At 45.9% G+C, this 20,453-nt stretch overlaps 1 protein-coding gene across 1 annotated transcript; it reads right to left on the reverse strand.

The window, feature by feature from the left end:
- Positions 1-1,273: 1,273 nt before the first annotated feature.
- Positions 1,274-20,432, reverse strand: FDPS (farnesyl diphosphate synthase). The gene is made up of 10 exons (XM_033135741.1): positions 20,410-20,432; positions 17,106-17,257; positions 14,852-14,992; positions 13,245-13,325; positions 10,557-10,679; positions 9,073-9,161; positions 8,561-8,633; positions 7,132-7,209; positions 2,586-2,720; positions 1,274-1,581 (listed from the first exon to the last, which is right to left on the reverse strand). The coding sequence occupies exons 2-10, from the start codon at positions 17,247-17,249 to the stop codon at positions 1,381-1,383; spliced, it is 1,065 nt and encodes a 354-aa protein (XP_032991632.1). The 5' UTR covers positions 17,250-17,257; positions 20,410-20,432; the 3' UTR covers positions 1,274-1,380.
- Positions 20,433-20,453: the final 21 nt, after the last annotated feature.

A 20,453-nucleotide genomic window follows, 5' to 3' on the forward strand; every position in this document is an offset into this window, starting at 1 on the left:
TAATTTATTGCTACAAACTCATTTTTCTCCAGCCTGCGCATTCCATTCGGATAGGATGCTTGATACTCCCCCCAACTGACCAACATCATTTTCACCCCTGGGTGCTGCTCCAGAGCACTGTGGGAGGGTGGCAGGAGGGGGTCTTTTTCATGCCCCCCCTCCCCAAAATGGGAACAGGTCTGTTTTGATCCAGGTGAATCGTTCTCCCTCCTGAAAAGGGGGCAAGTTTAAAAGTGTCAGGACATTCAGTCAGCAACATTTACTATAGATGCCGTGTGTGTGTGTGTGTGTGTGTGTGTGTCACACATTAAAAGCACATCGCTCCGCTTCCCTCCCCCACCCACCCCACCCCACCCCGAATATTGATAACTGTAGTTTACCCTTCATAGAACAACAATTCTCAGGGCCCTTAAACCACAATTCTCAGGTGGTTGTTTTTTTTCCGGAGTGGTGCTTTAAATGCATGGTGCTTATTACAGAGGTGATTACCGGTACATTCAACTATGGATCTTGTCTTCTTCAACTAACAAACAAAACTGTCAAAACAAAATAAAAAATTCCTTCCAGTAGCACCTTAGAGACCAACTAAGTTTGTTCTTGGTATGCATGCACACGAAAGCTCATACCAAGAACAAACTTAGTTGGTCTCTAAGGTGCTACTGGAAGGATTTTTATTATTTTTTATTTTGTTTTGACTACGGCAGACCAACACGTCTACCTGCCTGTAACTGAAACAAAATTGTAGCAGCCTCATCCCCCTTGCTTAGAGGGGGAATGGGAGAAAGAGACCAAAGGAAGAAAAATCCTTAGCCAAAAATGCTCTCCTCATCACCACAGGACAGCTCACCCTGAGGTAAAGCAGTTTGCATTTAAGATTGGGGGGGGGGAATTCCCCAATTTAACCCCCCCCCATGCGCCTCATGGAAGGATTTTTCAATTTTATTTTAAATAGGCAGCCATCAGCTGTTTCTGAGAGTTGCGGCAGTGGGGGGGGGGTAAAGACTGACCAGCAGGGTGGCCAGAGCACTGCAGGCAGAACCAAAAAGGGAAAGACAACATGGGAACTAGATGGGCATGTTTCTTGGGTTAAGCTGGACACTACTTGGTTTTAGCCCAGGGAATCCTGGGAATAGTCAGAAGTTTAAAGAGTGGTGAGAACACCTTGGATAGAGAGTGTGTGCCTCGGCCTTTCGTCCCCTCCGAACCACCACTCCCAGGGTCAGGGAGTTAAGAGATGGCTGAACTAGGTGTTTCAAATACAGGTTTTAAAGCAGTTCCACTAATCAATGGCAGGAAAGATGGGGGGAAACCCACCTTCCCACACAAACACACATGTGACAAGTATTTATAGGCTGGCTTCCTTCTTGATAGCAGAGTCTGTCATTTCTGCCTCTTGTAGATCTTCTGGGCCAGGCCAAGGAAGATCTGGCTCGGCAGACGTACAGCATGCTGGGAAATAAGGTCCGATAAGCACTGGTAGCTGCTCTCCTCATAGTCCTGGTAGATTTTCTTCAGGCCCAGCTCCTCATAGAGCTGTTTCACATGTGCAACTCTGTCCAGATCCTTTTGTCCATAGTTCTCCTAAAGAGGCAGAGATTTATTAATTAAAAAAAAGAGTGCTGCAAGGGCAGATTGAGGCTGCGAAAACACACCATGGCTTCTCCCCCCTGAAAGGATGCTGGGAAGTGTAGTTCACTCCTCTCTCAGAGCTACAATTCCCAGCACCCTTCACAAACTATGGTTCCCAGGGATCTTTAAATGTGGGACGTTCTACTCTGGTGACAAAACTAGAAGAAAATGCATCACCAAAAAAGGTGGGCGGGAGGACACATAATTGCATATGTGTAGATACATAGATAGTCTAAGCCACTAAGCCTAGGGCTTGCTTATCAGAAGGTTGGCGGTTCGAATCCCCGCGACGGGGTGAGCTCCCGTTGTTCGGTCTCAGCTCCTGCTCACCTAGCAGTTCGAAAGCACGTCAAAGTGCAAGTAGATAAATAGGTACCGCTCCGGCGGGTTTAAATCTGCTTTATGTTGCAGTTTATTTGGGTCCAGGTTAACACAAACTTCAGTTCAAGTTACTTTGATACTGTCAGGCTTTTGCAATGGCTGGATGACTAGATACAAATCAAACAGATGTAATCTAATTTATTATGATTCATCTTTCATCAGCAAACACAAAATTAACTCTTCCCATTGTTTTATCATGTTAAAATACTTCTTACAACTCTCTTTTAGTGTTCTTGTGCCTTTGGGTGTTTTCCCCAAAAGGCAGCTTAGAGGAATAATAATAATAAAAAAGTCTAAAAAGAGGTCATTTGTCTTTAACAATTTCAATTAACTTCTGCACACCTGCCGGTGTTTTGCCATAACGTGCATCAGGGTGTAAACAGGATTTTAAAAAAAACCATTTTGGCACCTGATGAAAAGCAGCTAAGCTCTTTTTCGAACCGCTGCTTGGATTTCAAAGAGAGATGGAGAAACCCACAGGTACCAACCAGCTTCTGGTCCCAGTGGGACAAAGAGGGATTACGGCTCCCCTCCCTCCCATGCTAGCAGGGCATGGAACTGTGAAGCTGCTTTACCTCTAGAAGTTGTCTCTGTTCTGCAGAGGCTCGTTTCAAGCATTGCACCACCAACCAGCTGCATTTGTTGTCCTGGATGTCCGTACCGATCTTCCCGGTCATTTCAGGGTCACCAAAGCAGTCAAGGAAATCATCCTGCAGGCAGGGAGAGTGTTAAAGCTGTGGCTTGACATTACCTGCACCGCTGGCCCAGAGAAATTGCTAGAGAAGGCTAAGGCGCCAATAAGCATAGTGGTACCACCGAAGCAACATGACGGCGAAGATAATACAAACAATTATAACCTAGATGGTGTACATTATTTATTGAATTTATAAGACAAAGACAAATCCTGACATAATGCCACTGAAATGAACAAATTACCCCCACTAAAATGAACTTATAAAGTCTGGTTTCACTAGATTTTTCAAGTCCTTGATTCTGTTTTCCAACGTCGTTGGAATCCTCATGAACTTATCTACAAACATCAAGAAAACCAAAAACAGAATCAAGGACTTGAAAAATGATTTGAAGTGCTCCGATACCTTCTTTTGAAACGACTTTTGTTGCATTTTCCACGGCATTCTGTTGCGCGTAACAGAGCTTGCTCCATCGCCCCTGCTGCTCTCTTGCACAGGGCCCTTAGAATTGAGGGCCCCTGTGAGCAGGGAGGTGGGACCCAGCCTAGCTGGCGAGAGGGGCAGCATATGGCAGAGCCAGCTCCTCACTGTCTGCGGTTTGGGAACACAGGAAACTGCCATTGGCCCATCTGGCTCCATTTTGTCTATACTGGCTGGTAGCAGCTCTCTGAAGGTGCCTGGGATTGAACCTGGGACCTCCTGCATGCAAAGCAACTGCTCTACCACTGAGCTACAGCTCTTCTCCTCGTATTCAGGGGCATACTGTTAAGGATAATGGTTTAATTTCCTGAAATGGGAATGTTTGCTTAGGTTGGGTTACTGTGTATTTTTAACATGGGTTTTTTCCCTCCTTTGGCAGTAGCCCTCGTGTGATTGGCTGGGTCACATGAGAGAGGCATTCCATTCTGTTGTGACTGTTATTCCAAAAACTGTCGCTTTCTGCTTCTTTCTGTCTGTGAGGAGAACAGCTGCTCTGCTGGGGACAGTGTTGAGTCAGTGTGATCTGTCTGAAGTGGAACAGACAGAGGAAGATCCCTAAACGAAACCTGTGCATGAAATTGTAAATATATTCTTCTCAGTTATGTTTATGAAAGTAAGTTTCTTGACACTGTATAGTCTTTACAAAGAAGTTATCAATCACCTACAAGAGTTATTTAGCTTCCTAGCTGTAATCTACTGTTACTTCCCATATAATCAAATATATATATATACATATATTTACACACACACACAACATATACTGCCTTGGTCATGGAATGTTTATATTCTCCTGACGTTGATCTCCAGCAACAGGTTACTCAATGGAAGGACAAAAAAAAAAGCAAAGATACCAGACACTCTCAATTATGGGCATTCAACAAGGTTCCAGCAGGAAGCTGCCATAACATGGGTTCCCGGTTGCCATGACAACCAAAGCCAGCCACCCTTGAACAGAAAATTGGCAGCAGAGAGACTGAGGAGAGGCAGAGGCTCAGGCTCCTAGATCGATCGCGTAGAGAAAGGATGGGAAACCTTGCGCAGACCGAGGGCCACATGCCAGTGGTAGCTGGGGCCAGAGGCAAAAGTGGGCATGTAAACTTTGGCTTTGTGCAGTAGGCTACTTTCTACACACACCAGGCGAGCAAGAGGAATGAGTTTCTGCCAGGCAAAAATATTTGAGGAAGGTGGACGGCTAAGCTGGTGTGCGGCCTGAGGAAGAGTCCTGAGGGCCAAAGAGAGGGGCCTGGAGGGTTAAAATATGTCCCCTCAAGCCTGATGTTCCCCACATTTGAGCAGAGACCATAACTTATATGGAAACAGGGTCATGAAACGAAAGCCCCATCCACTTGATACATTTAAAGCAGTATTATACCACTTTAAACACTCATGGCTTCCCCCCAAAGGATCCTGGGAAACTGTCTTTTGTTAAAGTTGCTGTGAGTTGCTAGGAGGCCTCTATTCCCTTCGCAGAGCTGCAGTTTCTCAGAGTGACTTAACCACTGATCCCTCTCCCCAGGGAACCCTGGGAATTACAGCTTTGTAAGGGGAACAGGGGGCCTTTCTAATGTCTGGACAAGCCTATAAGTTCGACTCTTTCTCTAAAAAAACGTATACAGCACAGGCTTACGTGCGGTTCCTAGGTACCCTCACAGGTCCAAGCCTGCTTGAAACTACGTTGGGTGCCTTAATACCAGTCTCTGAATCATCCCAAACATGTTAATGATTGGTTTCTAATCTGTAACTAAAGGAACATCTTGCACTGAGGGAAGAAACATTAACAGCTTTTTCTAAATAAGCAAGTTTTCTTGTGATTTTTTTTAAAAAAGTAATGCTTACTGCTATAATAAGGGGCACGGGTGGAGCTGTGGGTTAAACCACAGAGCCTAGGGCTAGCCGATCAGAAGGTCGGCGGTTTGAATCCCCGCGATGGGGTGAGCTCCTGTTACTTGGTCCCTGCTCCTGCCAACCTAGCAGTTCGAAAGCATGTCAAAGTGCAAGTAGCTAAATAGGTACCGCTCCGGTGGGAAGGTAAACGGCGTTTCCGTGTGCTGCTCTGGTTCGCCAGAAGCGGCTTAGTCATGCTGACTACATGACCCGGAAGCTGTACGCCGGCTCCCTCGGCCAGTAAAGCGAGATGAGCGCCGCAACCCCAGAGTCGTCCGCGACTGGACCTACTGGTCAGGGGTCCCTTTACCTTTACTGCTATAATAATCTTATGTAAACTGCTTTATGATGTCTGCCTAAAAAGCAGCATATATTACTGCAAATGAATAAATGAATGGGGTCCAATCAGTTGGAACCAAATACAGTGGTACCTCGGGTTACATACGCTTCAGGTTACAGACTCCGCTAACCCAGAAATAATGCTTCAGGATAAGAACAGAAATCGTGCTCTGGCGGCGCGGCGGCAGCAGGAGGTCCCATTAGCTAAAGTGGTGCTTCAGGTTAAGAACAGTTTCAGGTTAAGAACGGACCTCCGGACCGAATTAAGTACTTAACCAGAGGTACCACTGTACAAGGATAAGATATGACTTTGAGTTACTTTGATAAGCTATTACCATATTTTTCTGTGTAGAAGATGCCCCATGTATAAGACGCCCTCTATTTTTGGGGACTCCAAATTAAGAAAACACCCCTCAGCACTACCCGTGTATAAGACAAGCCCCAATTTTAAACCTACCGGTATTTTTTTGGTTTAAAAAAAACACAAAACTAGTCTTATACACTGAAAAATACAGTAACTAACTCTCTCTCTCTCTGACCCTGGCTTGCAAAAGCAGCATACACCATTTCAGTTACCCTAAGGAATAAAGTTTTAAAACTGCTTTCTCCTGGAAAAACCCCCAGTAATTTTCCTTCTTCCTATTCTGTCCCCACTTATGCAACTTTTAATAAGAGGAAGGAAGAGGGAAAAAGGGTTTTAGGCAAAATATCAGTTATCCTGATCTAACAAGGAGTGCAATTTTGGGTTTTACAACATTCCTGGTTCAAACCTGTTCCATGTTCCTTCAGGATAGTAACTTGACAAACGGCAATTCTAACCTTGTCAACTCAGAAGTCAAGACCAGTTGCGAGATGTAACCTTGTCTACTGCTAACCTTGTCTACACAAAAGTGTGTCCCGGGGATTAGTTAGAAATGCAGCCTTGAATCATGACAGATAACCAGCAACAACAGGCTCCCTGCCCAATTTAAAATAACAGGAAAGGTGCAGGTCCTCATGGAGCTACCCATCGAAAGAATGGAGAGGGAGAGAAAGAGAGGAAGAACAAAAGTATGCACAGAAAAAGGGTCCACCACAGCTTCGCCTCTGAACCCTGATCTCCTTGTTGAAGCAAAATATTACATGCTCTTAGTATTTGGCACATTAAGGCCATATTCACGTGACTCCTGGGAACTGATCAGAGAACTACAGTTCCCAGAGTTCTGTGGAAGAAGCATTGACTGCTAAACCACTCTTGAGAATTGTAGCTCTGTACAGGGAATTGAGGGGGTCTCAACAATCTGCAGCACTCTTAAACTACAGTTCCCAGAGTTCTTTGGGGGAAGCCATGACTGTTCGTGGTACAACACTGCTATAAATAAATAAATAAATAAATAAATGCTCATACCCCGCCCACTCTGGGCAGCTCCCAACCGAATATTAAAAACACAATACAGCATTAAACGTTAAAAACTTTCCTAAACAGGTCTGTCTTTAAAAGCAAGGTAGCTGCTTATTGCCTTGACAATAGGGAGGGTTTTCCACAGGGCAGGTGCCACTACCGAGAAGGCCCTCTGCCTGGTTCCCTGTAACTTCACTTCTCGCAGTGAGGGAACCGCCAGAAGGCCCTCGGCGCTGGACCTCAGTGTCTGGGCTGAGTGATGGGGGTGGAGACGCTCCTTCAGGTATACAGGACGGTGTAGATGCAGCCAGAGATCCCCCTAAGTAAGAGAAGAAAAAAACACACCTGGATCTGGAAGAACTCCCCCATCTGTAATAGGATGGTCCTAGCATGAGCATGTTCCTCATCACTGTCTATGCCAGCCTGGAGCAGAGAAGAAAGACAAAACATTTAAAAGTTACGTTGGGAGCCATTTCTCCTGGGAAGCCATTACCAGAGCTCTTATGAAAACTACATCTACCAGAATTCTCTGGGGGCAGGGAGGCAAGAGTCATTAGTATTTCCTTCTGTTAAAAAAAAACCCAACAACATTCAGGCACATCAAGATTACTTTTGAAGGCCTTGCTCCTCATTTCTTCTGTTGAAGGGGTCAATGCAGGACTGGGGCCTCCACATTGTCTGCAGTGAGTTTACAAGATTTGTTCTCCTATTAAGGCTGCCCTTTCTCCTTTCTCTTTCCTTTTTAGTACTTTGGCAAAGACAGTTCTGCTTCCGCAAGCATTTGGGATCCAACGAGCTATGAATAAATAATCTATTTGAATGGCCGGCGGCTTCTTACGATTTTTTTTTTTAAACTGTCATTTAAATTTGCTTTGTTATATGATGACCAACATTTGTGATTTTTGATACGTATATAATGTTGCTTTGTGTGCAGCTGTGTGGCTCAATGAATACACACTACTGTTAAGACAGAGCTACCCCTGAGAATGACTTGCTCAAAGGTTCAAATCAAAGATTCCAAATGCACACATTCTCCCCTTCAGGAGTAGGAACCAAACGGCAACTTGGGAACCCCGCAAACCCTTCTTGTTTTTATATATTCACTGCATTTTTGAAATCAGGTTTTGCAGACAACTGCCTGAGCGGCTCACATCAATTGAAAATGAAAATGAGGGAGAGAGACTGAGAGGGTGGGGCCCAGATCTCCGTGTTACAAACTAAAGCACACAGCGCACACAAGGGAAAAAGGGAAATCGAGGGGAAAGGTATTGGAAGGAGAGGAGTTCTTCCAAGAACAGAACAAAGCTGTAAGAGGGCAGTTACAGGTATATCCAGTTCAGGGCAGGCTGACCTTTCCTCCCAGGTGTTGGGAAGTGGTTGATAGCTCTAGGGCCAGGCTGTTCTTCCCCCTTGCTGCTCTTCCTGGGAGGGAGGGAATGCAACCTCAAAGGGCCCTTAGCCCTCTGGCTCATGGGCTGGGATCAGAGTGTCCGCTTCTGTTGCTTCCAGGGAAACTAGCAGTTGGAGCAGAACGTTCTTGCTAGCAGAGACTTGCAGCTCCTCCTTCTCTGGCTGATGGACGGGGCTAGGTTGGTGGCCCCCTGGCCTTGGTATTCCTGGGAGCCAGGGACCCTAGGACTCCTAGCTAAGGGCAGAAGCCTGAACATGCTTGTCCTTCAGCTCTCCAGCCCCAGGAAAACTTGTCTTTGCGACACCGTCCCCCCCCCCACGCCCCGCCAAGCGACATCGATACTGCAAAAGTCCGTTCGCTCACCATGTACATTGCAGCCGCCACTGGGAGGTAGAATGAGTAGAAGGCCGTCTTGTATTTGACAATCGTTTTGTACCTGCCAGAGAAGGGCACCCGCGGTTCAAGGTTAGAGCCAGGCACGACTTGAAAGGTTTCCAGCTTTGAATCATAAATGTGCAACACACCAGGGGATGCAACTCCTGCTTGCATTGCTCACCAATTCTGTCTACCCCGCACCCCCTTTGCCAACCCTCAACAAACAACAACAAAACCTCACAGCTCCCCTTTATTATAAAAAAAGAGGGTCAGGTAGTGTTCAAATAAGTTACACACTCAGAACAGAAGAGCCACAGAAATTAATATATCCAAGCTAGGTCATGTCCATTAATAGCAATGAGCCAACTCTGAATAGGACCAACAATGGATGCAGCGCGTTGTTCTTTTTGTAGATTTCATTATCAATAACCGTCATTGTGCCACTTTTTTTCCTGGGCCAAGTCCAATACTATTTCCTTGTCATCTCAATAGCTTCTCACCTCTGTTCTGTGAAGCGGTTCAGATCCACCTTAGATGGGGGAGCAGTGATAAGATCCAGTGCTTGCCCCAGTTCAGTCTGGTATGATGTCTGTGGGGTGGGGTGGGGAGAGCAGGAACAGGATAAGAGCAGAAAATAAAGACTGATAAACCATCAGCTCCCTGCTATTCCTATGAAGAAAATTTTGCAAAGTGTCTCATTTTTAAAAACAGGCCCGATCAGGGTTGTCTGCTACTTCTTCACAGACCTCCCTCACCAAAGCACAACTTAAATATGTGTTAATTAAAGGAATAAAGAGAAGGCACTGGTGTTACTTTCCTACCCAAAGGACACGGCTTCTCAACTAACGGCAGCAGTAGAGGATGTGATCAAGATTTCCCAATCAACTTGGTGAAGGGGAAAGATTCTAGTCCTCAAGGTTAACCTTTGAAAGCAGAATGAGAGAGAATGTGCCGCCATGTCTGGGGGTGGGGAAGGGCTGTTTTTTTTTAAGCAGCGTAAGGTTTGCAAAAGTAAACAGCAGAAGAGGGGGCTCAGGGCTTTTTTGAGGAGTTCTGGGCCCCAGAGCCAGACCCCCCCCCCCAGTGTGCTTCTCTCACAAGGGTGCTTTCTCCGTTAGCCTTAAGGCTGGTATAATGGTCAAAGGGTGAGATTAGGACCAGGGTTCAAATCCCCAACCAGCCATGCAGCTCATAGGGTGACCTTGGGCCTGTCAAGCCTAAGCAACATAACAGGGTTATGTTGTGGGGATAAAATGGAAGGGTAATGGGGTAGAATAATAATAATAATAATAATAATAATAATAATAATAATAATAATAATAATAATAATAATAATGGTTGCCAGGTGTCCACTATTTGAGTGGACAGTCCACTTTTTTCACATTATGTTCACTATTTTTTTTCACAAAATAGTGGACATGTTATTATTCAAAAGCTTTATGATGAAATGGTATTTTAATATGTGATAAAATGTTTGTAAGAAAATATATAATTTAATTTAATTTAAACCCCCCCCGCTTGTCCGCTATTTTTTGGAAGCAGACCTGGCAACCCTAATAATAATAATAATAATAATAATAATAATAATAATAATAATAAAAAAGCTTATGCTATCCCCAAAGATGGGTTTAAAATAAAAGAGACAGAAAATATTTTCCCGCTGATTAAATCTGCAACAAGCGCTCCCTCGGACCTTTTCTGTGGATGTGGGGACAGGGGGTGCCATGAAAAAGCAACGGGGGGGGGGTTCAGTCTTCCTTTTGGGCAGGGAGTATATTCTCTGCAGGTCAAAAGTAGCCTCCGCCACACTCAAGCCCGCAAATTCTCTCCTCCCCTCCATGAAGGGGGAAGCAGTTTCCATGGCAACAGAATGGCCTTCCATCGGGGGCAAAGGCTTCGGCCTAGTCCCCAGCATACAGACAGTGTTGAAACAACGACAGTGTTGAAACAACAAAAGCCCCGTCACGGCAGGGCCTAAGCCCACCTGGAGAAACAGCTCCAGCAAGTTCAGGTAGTACGGCTGACCCCGGCAGTATCGCTTCAGCAGGCGATAGATGGTGGACTCCAGCAAGAAAGCGTCGTTCACAGCATCCAAGCCAATTCCTTCCTGGGGGGGAAAGAAATGAAAAACCGTTCAATGCATTAATGACTAGGCACACACTCCAGCTCATCGTCAAGGCTGCAGTCCTATGATGCTTACCTGGGAGTAAGCTCCATTGGACTCAGTGGAATTCATTTCTGAGGAGACTGGCATGGGATTGTGGCGTTAATTACTAAGGAGCCTGTAGAAGCTTTGGCCCTGAGAGGGGAATGGATTATAACCCATCTAAAAATGTTAGAAGAAAGTGCCTTCTGGATCAGGCCAATGGTCATCTAGTCTAGCATCATGTTCTCATGCAGGATCCAGCCACAACAGCGCTCTTTCCTCCTGCGGTTTCTGGCTGCTGATATTCGGAAGCGTTACTGCCTCTGAGGCAGAGCACAGCCGTCACGGCTAGCAGCCATTATCCGCTGTGAATTTGCCCAATCCTCTCTTACAGCCGTCCAAGATGGTGGCCGCCACTGCTTCCTGTGGAAGGGAGTTCCACAGTTAAACTATGTGCCAGTACACACCCACCTGATTGCGCATTTATGCGCACTAAAGTGGCATGGGATGGGCATCCTGGCGATTCACACATTCTGTACTGGATCTAATCATATATGTTTGTGAACGGCTGGTGGTAGCTAGTTAACTCTCCACCAAAATGGCATCTAAAAAAATAATCAGTGGAGGATATTCTATCAAGTTATGAGAGAGGGAGCCATCAGTTTTGCCAAAAGACTAGCAACTTTTAGCTCCTCTCAATTCCCTCCCTCCCCCATTCACTACAAGATCTCTGGGCAGCACCCAGCTAAGTTTTATTCAGGTTGTTGTTGTTGTTCAGTCGTGTCCGACTCTTCGTGACCCCATGGACCAGAGTACACCAGGCACCCCTATCCTCCACTGCCTCCCGCAGTTTGGCCAAACTCATGCCAGTCGCTTCGAGAACACTGTCCAACCATCTCATCCTCTGTCGTCCCCTTCTCCTTGTGCCCTCCATCTTTCCCAACATCAGGGTCTTTTCCAGGGAGTCTTCTCTTCTCATGAGGTGGCCAAAGTATTGAAGCCTCAGCATCAGGATCTGTCCTTCCAGTGAGCACTCAGGCCTGATTTCCTTCAGAATGGATAGGTTTGATCTTTTTGCAGTCCATGGGACTCTCAAGAGTCTCCTCCAGCACCATAATTCAAAAGCATCAATTCTTTGGCGATCAGCCTTCTTTATGGTCCAGCTCTCACTTCCAAACTTATTCAGTATAGTCCCATTGAAATGAATGGACATAAGCTAGTCATGACCATTCATTTCAAGGGGTCTATTCTGAGTACTGAGTCCTACATTCCTCTGTAGCTAAGTAACTAAGCTTGCTTTTCTCACTCTCCCTTATAGTCTCCTTTCCCTTTTGTGTTGTGTCTCTTTGATTTCCTTGCACCATTGATGTTTGCATTTAAAATGCTAATCATAATCAACAGCACAGAATGAATGAGCACAGCAGACAGACAACAATAGGCAACAGCCGAGGGCTTGGGGCTTGCAAAGTGATGCTTGATGCAATAAACTAAAGTGTTACTCGTTTTCTGTCTGCAAAATCCTGGCAAGTATGAGATGAAGGAAAAGGGCTGGGATCCAGCTAAGTTCTACGTGGAGCAGACGCACTGAAGAAGTGAAGAGTCATGCTTATTAATTTAAATGGGTGTACTCTGAGAGTAGGACCAACATCCAGGGGCTTAAGCCCCTGCACCTATAAATAAAAGCAGGCAACAAGTGGACCCCATTCCCCAACGCTCAGGACATTCAATCATCCGTCACCCAGAGCTGCTCTCGCACAACCTAGTGCCCTCCAGACATTGTTGGATCACAACTCTCATCGTCCCTTGCCACTGGCCACACTTGCTGGAGCTGATAATAATAATAATAATAATAATAATAATAATAATAATAATAATAATAATAATAATAATAATTTATTATTTGTAGCCTGCCCATCTGGCTGAGTTTCCCCAGCCACTCTGGGTGGTTTCCAACAAAGATTAAAAATACATTAAAATGTCACACATTAAAAACTTCCTTAAACAGGGCTGCCTTCAGAATGTCAGGTAGTTGTTTATCTCTTTGACATGTGAAAGGAGGGCGTTCCACAGGGCGGGCGCCACTACCAAGAAGGCCCTCTGCCTGGTTCCCTGTAGCTTTGCTTCTTGCAGTGAGGGAACTGCCAGAAGGCCCTCGGCACTGGACCTCAGTGTCCGGGCAGAATGATGGGGGTGGACCAGCTTGGGGAAGGCAAGGGATCTACCATCTGGTACACAGACTCAACAGAACCAGAAGACCAGGATCCAGATAAACCACCCAAACTCACAAGCTGCCTGGCCAATGAGAGATTTCAGGCTGGATCCTGGAAATTGGACATGTTTTCAGAAATCCCGAGGATAGGGAGCCTACAACCCTCCAGATGTTGATGAACAGCAAATCCCATCATCCTTGATGGGAGTTGGAGTCTTGACAGCATCCAAAGGGCCACAGGTCACCGTTCCCTTCATTGTAATGGCTGACCCACATGCCACAGAGGTCAGGCAGACCCTAGAAACCACCATCCCTACCTTTTTGTACCAACAGGGATGGCCCCGGCGGGTCTCTGAATAGTCCATGATGTCGTCTGCCACCAGGAAAAAGGCCTGCAGCTGAAATCAAACCAGATACCACCCCCATATTATTATTGCATACTGTAATACTCGGGGTTGTCACACCCGTTCACTCCCCTAGCCAGCACCAGCTACCCATTTGCCCATTAACCACACCTGCCCAACCCCCTCCCTTTAACCCTCACCTATTGCCCCATTCCTCCCCTATAGCTCACCTGGAGCCCCACCCTCTTTAAAGGCATGTTTAACAAAGGAAGACCCTTCACACAGACTCTGCTAAATTGCTGTGTGAAAGGCAGGTTTTTAAACAGCTCACTTGGTCAGTCCGCCATTTCTCAAGTTGCAAGAGCGAGGTAAGGTTGTTGCCATGGTCTTGCAGCTTGAGAAATGGCAGACCTTCCTATATATAGGAGGATATAGGTAGGCCAGAGAACAATGAGGGAACGTTTTTTCAAATGTGGTGGATGTGTGAAAAGGCAAAGGTTTGGGGAAAATGAAACACAATGAAATGATTAAAAAAAAAAAGTCTAAACTGGTAATTCCCCAAACACCTGAGGCCTTTCTTTTAGGGATAATAGGGTCAGAGACCCCCCAAAAGAGGATTTACTTATTTATGTATGCAACAACAACAGCTTGAATCTTGTACGCACAGAACTGGAAAGAAGAGAAAACACTAAGGAAAGAATGGATTTTAAAGCTAATGGTTAAACCACAGAGCCTAGGGCTAGCCGATCAGAAGGTTGGTGGTTCGAATACTTTCAACGGGTGAGCTCCCGTTGCTCAGTCCCAGCTCCTGCCCACCTAGCAGTTCGAAAGCACGTCAAAGTGCAAGTAGATAAATAGGTACCGCTCCGGTGGGAAGGTAAACGGCATTTCCGTGCGCTGTTCTGGTTCGCCAGAAGCAGCTTTGTCATGCTAGCCACATGACCCGGAAGCTGTACGCCAGCTCCCTCGGCCAGTAAAGCGAGATGAGCGCCGCAACCCCAGAGTCAGACACGACTGGACCTAATGGTCAGGGGTCCCTTTACCTTTACAGAAACATATGATATATAGAAGGATATGCCTTAGGCAAAATGTTTATTAGAATGCAGTATGGAAATGGGACGGGACGGGGGGAAAGGCGGGAACTCAAAGTTTAAAGAGAAATGTGTAGCAAATTTGAAATCTGGAATTTCTGTGTAAAGATTTTGAAGTCCAATGAAAAATTTGACACAAAAGAAGGTAATAAGAGCCCTGCTACAGCAGGCGATGTAGTCCAGCAGCCTGTGGCCAATCACATGCCTATGGGAAGCCCAAAGGCAGGACCAGAGTGCAAAGGCAATTATCCCAACCTGCAATTTCCAGCAATTTCAAAAGTATGCTTCCTCGAAGAGCAGGAGGTAGAGCACCGCCATTGTGACTAGCAGGTCTGCTCACCTCGGAACAAGCAGAAATGGTATTTCTCAAGCATGGATGTCACATCCACACAAAATTATATTAGACATAAACAACGGCCAGGTATGGCAAGCCCGGGGAAACACCCTTTTATTTCCACATCGCCAGATAAACGTGTACAAAACACCCACCAGTTCAATGCACCATCCGACAGCTAGAGCACGTTGGAAGCTTTTCGGATCCTGCTGCTCTGGCGCAGCCAACTCCCGGAAAGCAGCCACCACCGTCAGGCCCCGGTTATATTTCCCCCCGACGGCATTGTATTCCACCACCTGCAAGGGAACAGGGAGCGATGACATTTGCAGCGACACTCACCCCCATAGTTACACACCCCAGGACAGAGGAAGCTTTTTGCTACTGAAAGCAAGCTCCCGAACAGGGATCAGCATCCTCATTTTTTTATTTGTATGCCGCCTTTCCACAGTGAAAAACAGTGCTCAAGGCGGCTTACAACACGACAAGATTTACATAATTACAAAAGTCATAAATAAATAAATCAGATCAAAAAAAAATACACAACGAAATGGGGGGGGGATTCCACATAAATCAAAATCTAAAACGAAGAATACAGCATTAATATCACAGTTTAAAATGACATAGGTAAAAAATAACTGCAATTTAAACAAAAAAACAAAACAAAACGGAGCCCTCTCTGCCCAGCAGCAGCAGTCCTTTATAGAGACCATCAGGCCCCGCCCCAGGTCAGGTGGTGAGTGGCAGGACTGGGGCCCTCAGGTGCTGAGCAGGGAATGGAGGAACCTGTGGCCCTGCAGTTCCCATCGGCCCTATTAGCAGGCATGGCCAATGGTCAGAGGTGACAGAAGTGGGACACAGGGTCCTGCCTCTGTCTTAGACCAGTCATGTCCCAACCAGTCAGGGATCACATATTAAGTGAGGTGTATAGCAGGGATGGGGAATACCTGCGGCCCTCCAGATGTTGACTCGAGCTCCCATCAGTCCTGGCCAGAATGGCCAATGACCAGAAGTTGTAGTCCTCCCATCCTGTAAAGCAGTGTGTTCCCAAACTTGTGTCTCCAGCTGTTTTTGGACTGCCCATCATCCCTAGCTAGCAAGACCAGTGGTCAGGGGTGATGGGAATTGTATTGTAGTCCGAAAACAGCTGGAGACCCAAGTTTGGGAAATACCGCTGCAAGAGGATGTGCTATTAGGTTATGAAACAATATCCATTGCACACATACATTGCTAACAGCAACAACTCCCTACTTTATGATTTCAACTGGCATTCAGAGGCACACCACTTCCAATGATGGAAGTAATATATAGACAGAATGGCTCACAATCATTGACAGGCTTATTTGCCTAATCCCATTTAACAGCCATCACTAACATCTCGTAGAAGCCAATTCCATAGCTTAATCAAAAGCCTTGTGGAGAAGTCCTTCTTTTGGTCTGTCCTGAATCTTCCAACATTTGGCTTCACTGAATGGCTCCTGACTTCTTTGACGAGAAAATATTTTCTATGTCCACTTTTCCCACACTTTGCACCATTTTATACGCAGCCGACACATCCTCCCTTACTTGCTTTGCCCCACACATTTAAAGCACAATGATACCACTTTAAACAGCCACGGCTTCCCCCAGGGAACTCTGGGAGATGTAGTCTGTTAAGGGTGCCGAGAGCAGACCCTTAATCCCCTAATAAAGAGTTCCAACTCCCAGAGTTCCCTGGGAAAAGAGATTGATTGTTAAACCAGTCTGAGGCAGAAAGACAGGAGAGGCCCCAAGCGTCCCGAAGCCTGGATGTGCCTGGGAGCCAAATGTACACAAATGGAACAGGGGTTCTATAAGGGAAGAAAATGAATGTAATAAATGAGATAGAATAACATCATGATTTGCCCTTTAGATAAGGTGCATGCTTTAGGCAGATGAAACTGCCCCAAATATGCAGCACCACGGCTTAAGGCAGGGGTCACTAACCTTTATAGGTCTGAATGCCAGTCTTAGATCATTATGTCCCAACCAGTCAGGGATCACATAAAGATATATTTGGATTTTTGGGTGTCTGCCATAGGCAGCCCCCTTCTAGTCCCTCTCCTAGAAAGAACACACACACACACACACACACACAAACACACTTTACTTTTTCTAATGGATGACAAAGTTGGATGAAGTTGAACAAAAAGCCCACAGAGGCAAAAGAGCAAGTTGGAAAGAACATCACTCTCCCAACTTCCTTCTTCAGCTCAGTTTTTCTCAAGGAAGAGAGGTGATGACCCCTCTATATCTCATGACCAAGGGGGCAGTGAGTGGGGGGCTCAGAGGACAAGCAGAGGGAGACCTGAAGAAGGCCCACGAGTACCATGTTGGCAACCACCAGCTTCAAGTTTCCATTAAAAGCCTTTCCAATCATGCTCAGGTCGTCACCTGCTTCAGCCTGGCGACGGCATCAGACACCTCCGCGTTGTGGAGGTCATCTTCTGTCAGATCCTTCACAACTTGGGGGAAGAACCCCACAAACTGGTCCCTGTCTGTGGCTGCTGCCGCCGCCTCCTCTCCATTCTGGCTCATTCTTCTATCTGGAAAAGAGAAGCACACGGCCATGGAATTACACAAGGCAAGGCACCCACACACATTGGGATATGTCTACACACAAGGAAGGTGGCATAAGTCTCTAGAGCAACACAAAGCAGCCTACACTCAAAGCAATTGCACAACGTGGGGTAAACTATTTTAGGAGTTCTAAGCAAGAGCCCAACCCAGGAGGTACTAGCTCCCACTCTGCTCCCTCCTATAGGAGTCGTCTTCCCCCATCCCATCCATTTGCTCTAATACAGGGGTAGGGAGCCACTTTTGGTCTCAGGGCTACCCCTCTCTGATGGGAAACCTTCTGGGAAGTCACATGAGAGTACTGGGTTGAGCCAGGGGCAAAACATGGATGGAGCAACAAATTTTAATTTTACACAGCAGTGTGGCGGTTCAGTTCTGTGGGGGCGGGCGTCGATGACCCGATACTATTTCTACATCAGAATCTCCATTTCCAGCGTCCATCCAACCAGCTTGATAAGGGTTGTCTGTAATATTTTGCGAAACCTTTTCCTTATTTCCGATGGATTTTCAACTTCTTTATCATTGATTTGTATTTTATTTATTGTGTTTTGGTCTTTTCTCTTCTTTATCTGCCATTCCAGCCATTTTCCTGGTTTATTTGCATATTCAAAATTTCTTTGTTTCATCCACTTAATTTTCCATTCCACTTCTTGATTAACAATCAACGCAAACTGGCTTTGCAGAGTCTTAATATTTTGGTTTGCTTTTATATCATTCGGTTTTGTTGTAAGTCTCTTCTCATTTTCCATAATTTGCTTAAGAATTTCTTCTTTTTTCTTTTCTCTGATCTTCCTCTTGATACTATTTTGTTGTATAAAGAAACCTCGCATCACCGCCTTAGATGCATCCCAAACTATGCTTTCTTTTGTTTCTTTATTTCTATTTATCTCAAAATAGTCCAACAGTCTCTCAGTCTTATCTGGATTGAGCTTCAGTTTGTTGAATCTCATCTATCCCATTACCAAGGGATGACAACGGTCTAGCACACCCACTGCTACGCAACTGCAGATGCAAACGAGAAGCAGAGCTGCGTGTCATCAGCATATTGCCGACAGCATACTCCAAAACTCTGGATAACTCCGCTCAGCGGTTTGATGTAGATGTTAAACAGCATAAGGGGATAAAACTGAACCCTGAGGAACCCCACATTGATGGCTCCACAGGACTGAAGAGCATTCCCCAAAATCACCCTCTGGAAATGACCATCCAAGTAGGACTGGAACCACCACAAAGTGGTGGCACCCTCCTCTAACTCCCAACTCAGACAGCTGCTCCAGAAGGATACCATGGACGATGGTTTGGAAGCCACTGAGAGGTCCTGGAGAATTAAACAGGGACACATTTCCCTTGAGTATCTCCTGATAGAGGTCATCATGCAGGGTGACCAAAGCAGTTTCTGTGCCAAAACCTGGCCTGGACCCCGACTGAAACGGATCTAGAAAATCTGTTTCCTTGAAGAGCCCCTGGATCTGGTCCACGACAACCTACTCAAAACTTTGCTCAATGAGGGGAGATTGGCAACTTGTTTGTAGTTACTTAAGATTTTCTGTATCCAGCGAGGGTTTCTTGAAAGGAGTGGCTTCATCACCATGTACTTAAAGCAGGCAGGGACCACCCCTCTCGCAAGGAGGCATTAATCACCTCAGCTGACCAATCCAAGCACATTGTTGACATCTTTGAGTTTTACTAACTGAAACTCATCCAACACAACAGGACGAGGCAGCGCTCTGGACACCCCTTGAGATTCATTTGCTGTAACAGCGGAGTCAAAATCCCGGTGGATGCAAGCAATTTTATCCTCAAAATTATTTGCAAACAGGTCACAGTGAGCTATGATCGGTTCTGCCACTTCCTTCTGGCCAGACTGTAAAAGTCCCCACACCTGGAAAAAGCTCTGCTGGGTGGCACAATGAGGATGCAAAGGAGGCAGCCTTCACTGCCACTAGGTAGGCTGAGCCATGAGCGTTTGATTGCATTCCATCAGAGTTTTCCTCCACATTATGCTTGAGTCACCTTTCAGCTTGTTTCCTCGCCCTAAGCTCTGGACCATACCAGGGAGCCAAGCAGGCTCCACGAAGCAGGAGTGGGTGCTTGGGGGTGAAAGTTAAGCATTTAGGAACACTGAGAACATGAGATGCTTCTGGCGTACTCGTTCTGTTGCGTACAATGGAACTTCAAGAAAAGCAAAACTTAAATCACCCTGAAAGAAGATACTTGTTGTTGTTCAGTCGTTCAGTCGTGTCCGACTCTTCGTGACCCCATGGACCAGAGCACGCCGAGCACACCTATCCTTCACTGCCTCTCGCAGTTTGGCCAAACTCATGTTAGTAGCTTTGAGAACACTGTCCAACCATCTAATCCTCTGTCGTCCCCTTCTCCTTGTGCCCTCCATCTTTCCCAACACCATGGTCTTTTCTAGGGAGTCTTCTCTTCTCATGAGGTGGCCAAAGTACTGGAGCCTCAACTTCAGGATCTGTCCTTCAGGACAAAATTCCATGGACAAAGACAACAGGCATATAAAAGAAGATACTGGAGCACTCCAAATCATTTCCCAAGTATGTGCGCAGAAAAACTGTAAATTCCAATGAAAGGCAAAACCTGGAGATCTGCATTGATCATTAAAATGCATCCATTATTTATTTATTATTATTATTATTGCATTGTCTTAGAAGGGGCCATGGTTTTGACTATCACGAAAAGACTTGTGAATTTGCCACTACGCTATTTCAGGTATGTGTTGGAAGGTAAGATAACAAAACCCCTTGAGGACTAGTGACTTGCATTGTCAACTATGTCCTAACCACACTCATGTTTGCAGAGAAACCGGGAGTCCACCCCGCCCATTCCTGTTTAATGAACCCCTTTGCCTTCTTTCCCCGCTCTTTGATGGGGTTTTTCCCCGCGTCTAGGCTGGGTAATACACACGCAGACCTCGGGTGGGTAAAAAATGCAGTTTCCAGAGGGGTAGCCGTGCTAAGTCTATTGCAGGTAAATCAACAAAGGAGTCTTGTAGCACCTTAAAGAAATGCTATTTTTTTAGGCTCCCTGTTGATTTTATAATAACGCATTATAAGGGAATACGAAGGAAAGAACTGCTACCCCTCCCCGCCGGCTCTCTCACCTGATCCTGTTTCTCCGGGCTTCTTCTGCGGCACTGACCCAGAG

The sequence above is a fragment of the Lacerta agilis genome, chromosome 17 (assembly GCF_009819535.1).
Source record: "Lacerta agilis isolate rLacAgi1 chromosome 17, rLacAgi1.pri, whole genome shotgun sequence".
NCBI lineage: Eukaryota > Metazoa > Chordata > Lepidosauria > Squamata > Lacertidae > Lacerta > Lacerta agilis.

Excerpts from the sequence above, each read along its gene's own strand:
- FDPS (XM_033135741.1), bottom strand. The coding sequence starts at position 17,249 with ATGAGCCAGAATGGAGAGGAGGCGGCGGCAGCAGCCACAGACAGGGAC. Across the intron at positions 14,993-17,105 it reads CCGTCGCCAGGCTGAAGCAG|GTGGTGGAATACAATGCCGT; the intron begins GTGACGACCTGA and ends GTTCCCTTGCAG. Across the intron at positions 13,326-14,851 it reads TCGGATGGTGCATTGAACTG|CTGCAGGCCTTTTTCCTGGT; the intron begins GTGGGTGTTTTG and ends GTTTGATTTCAG.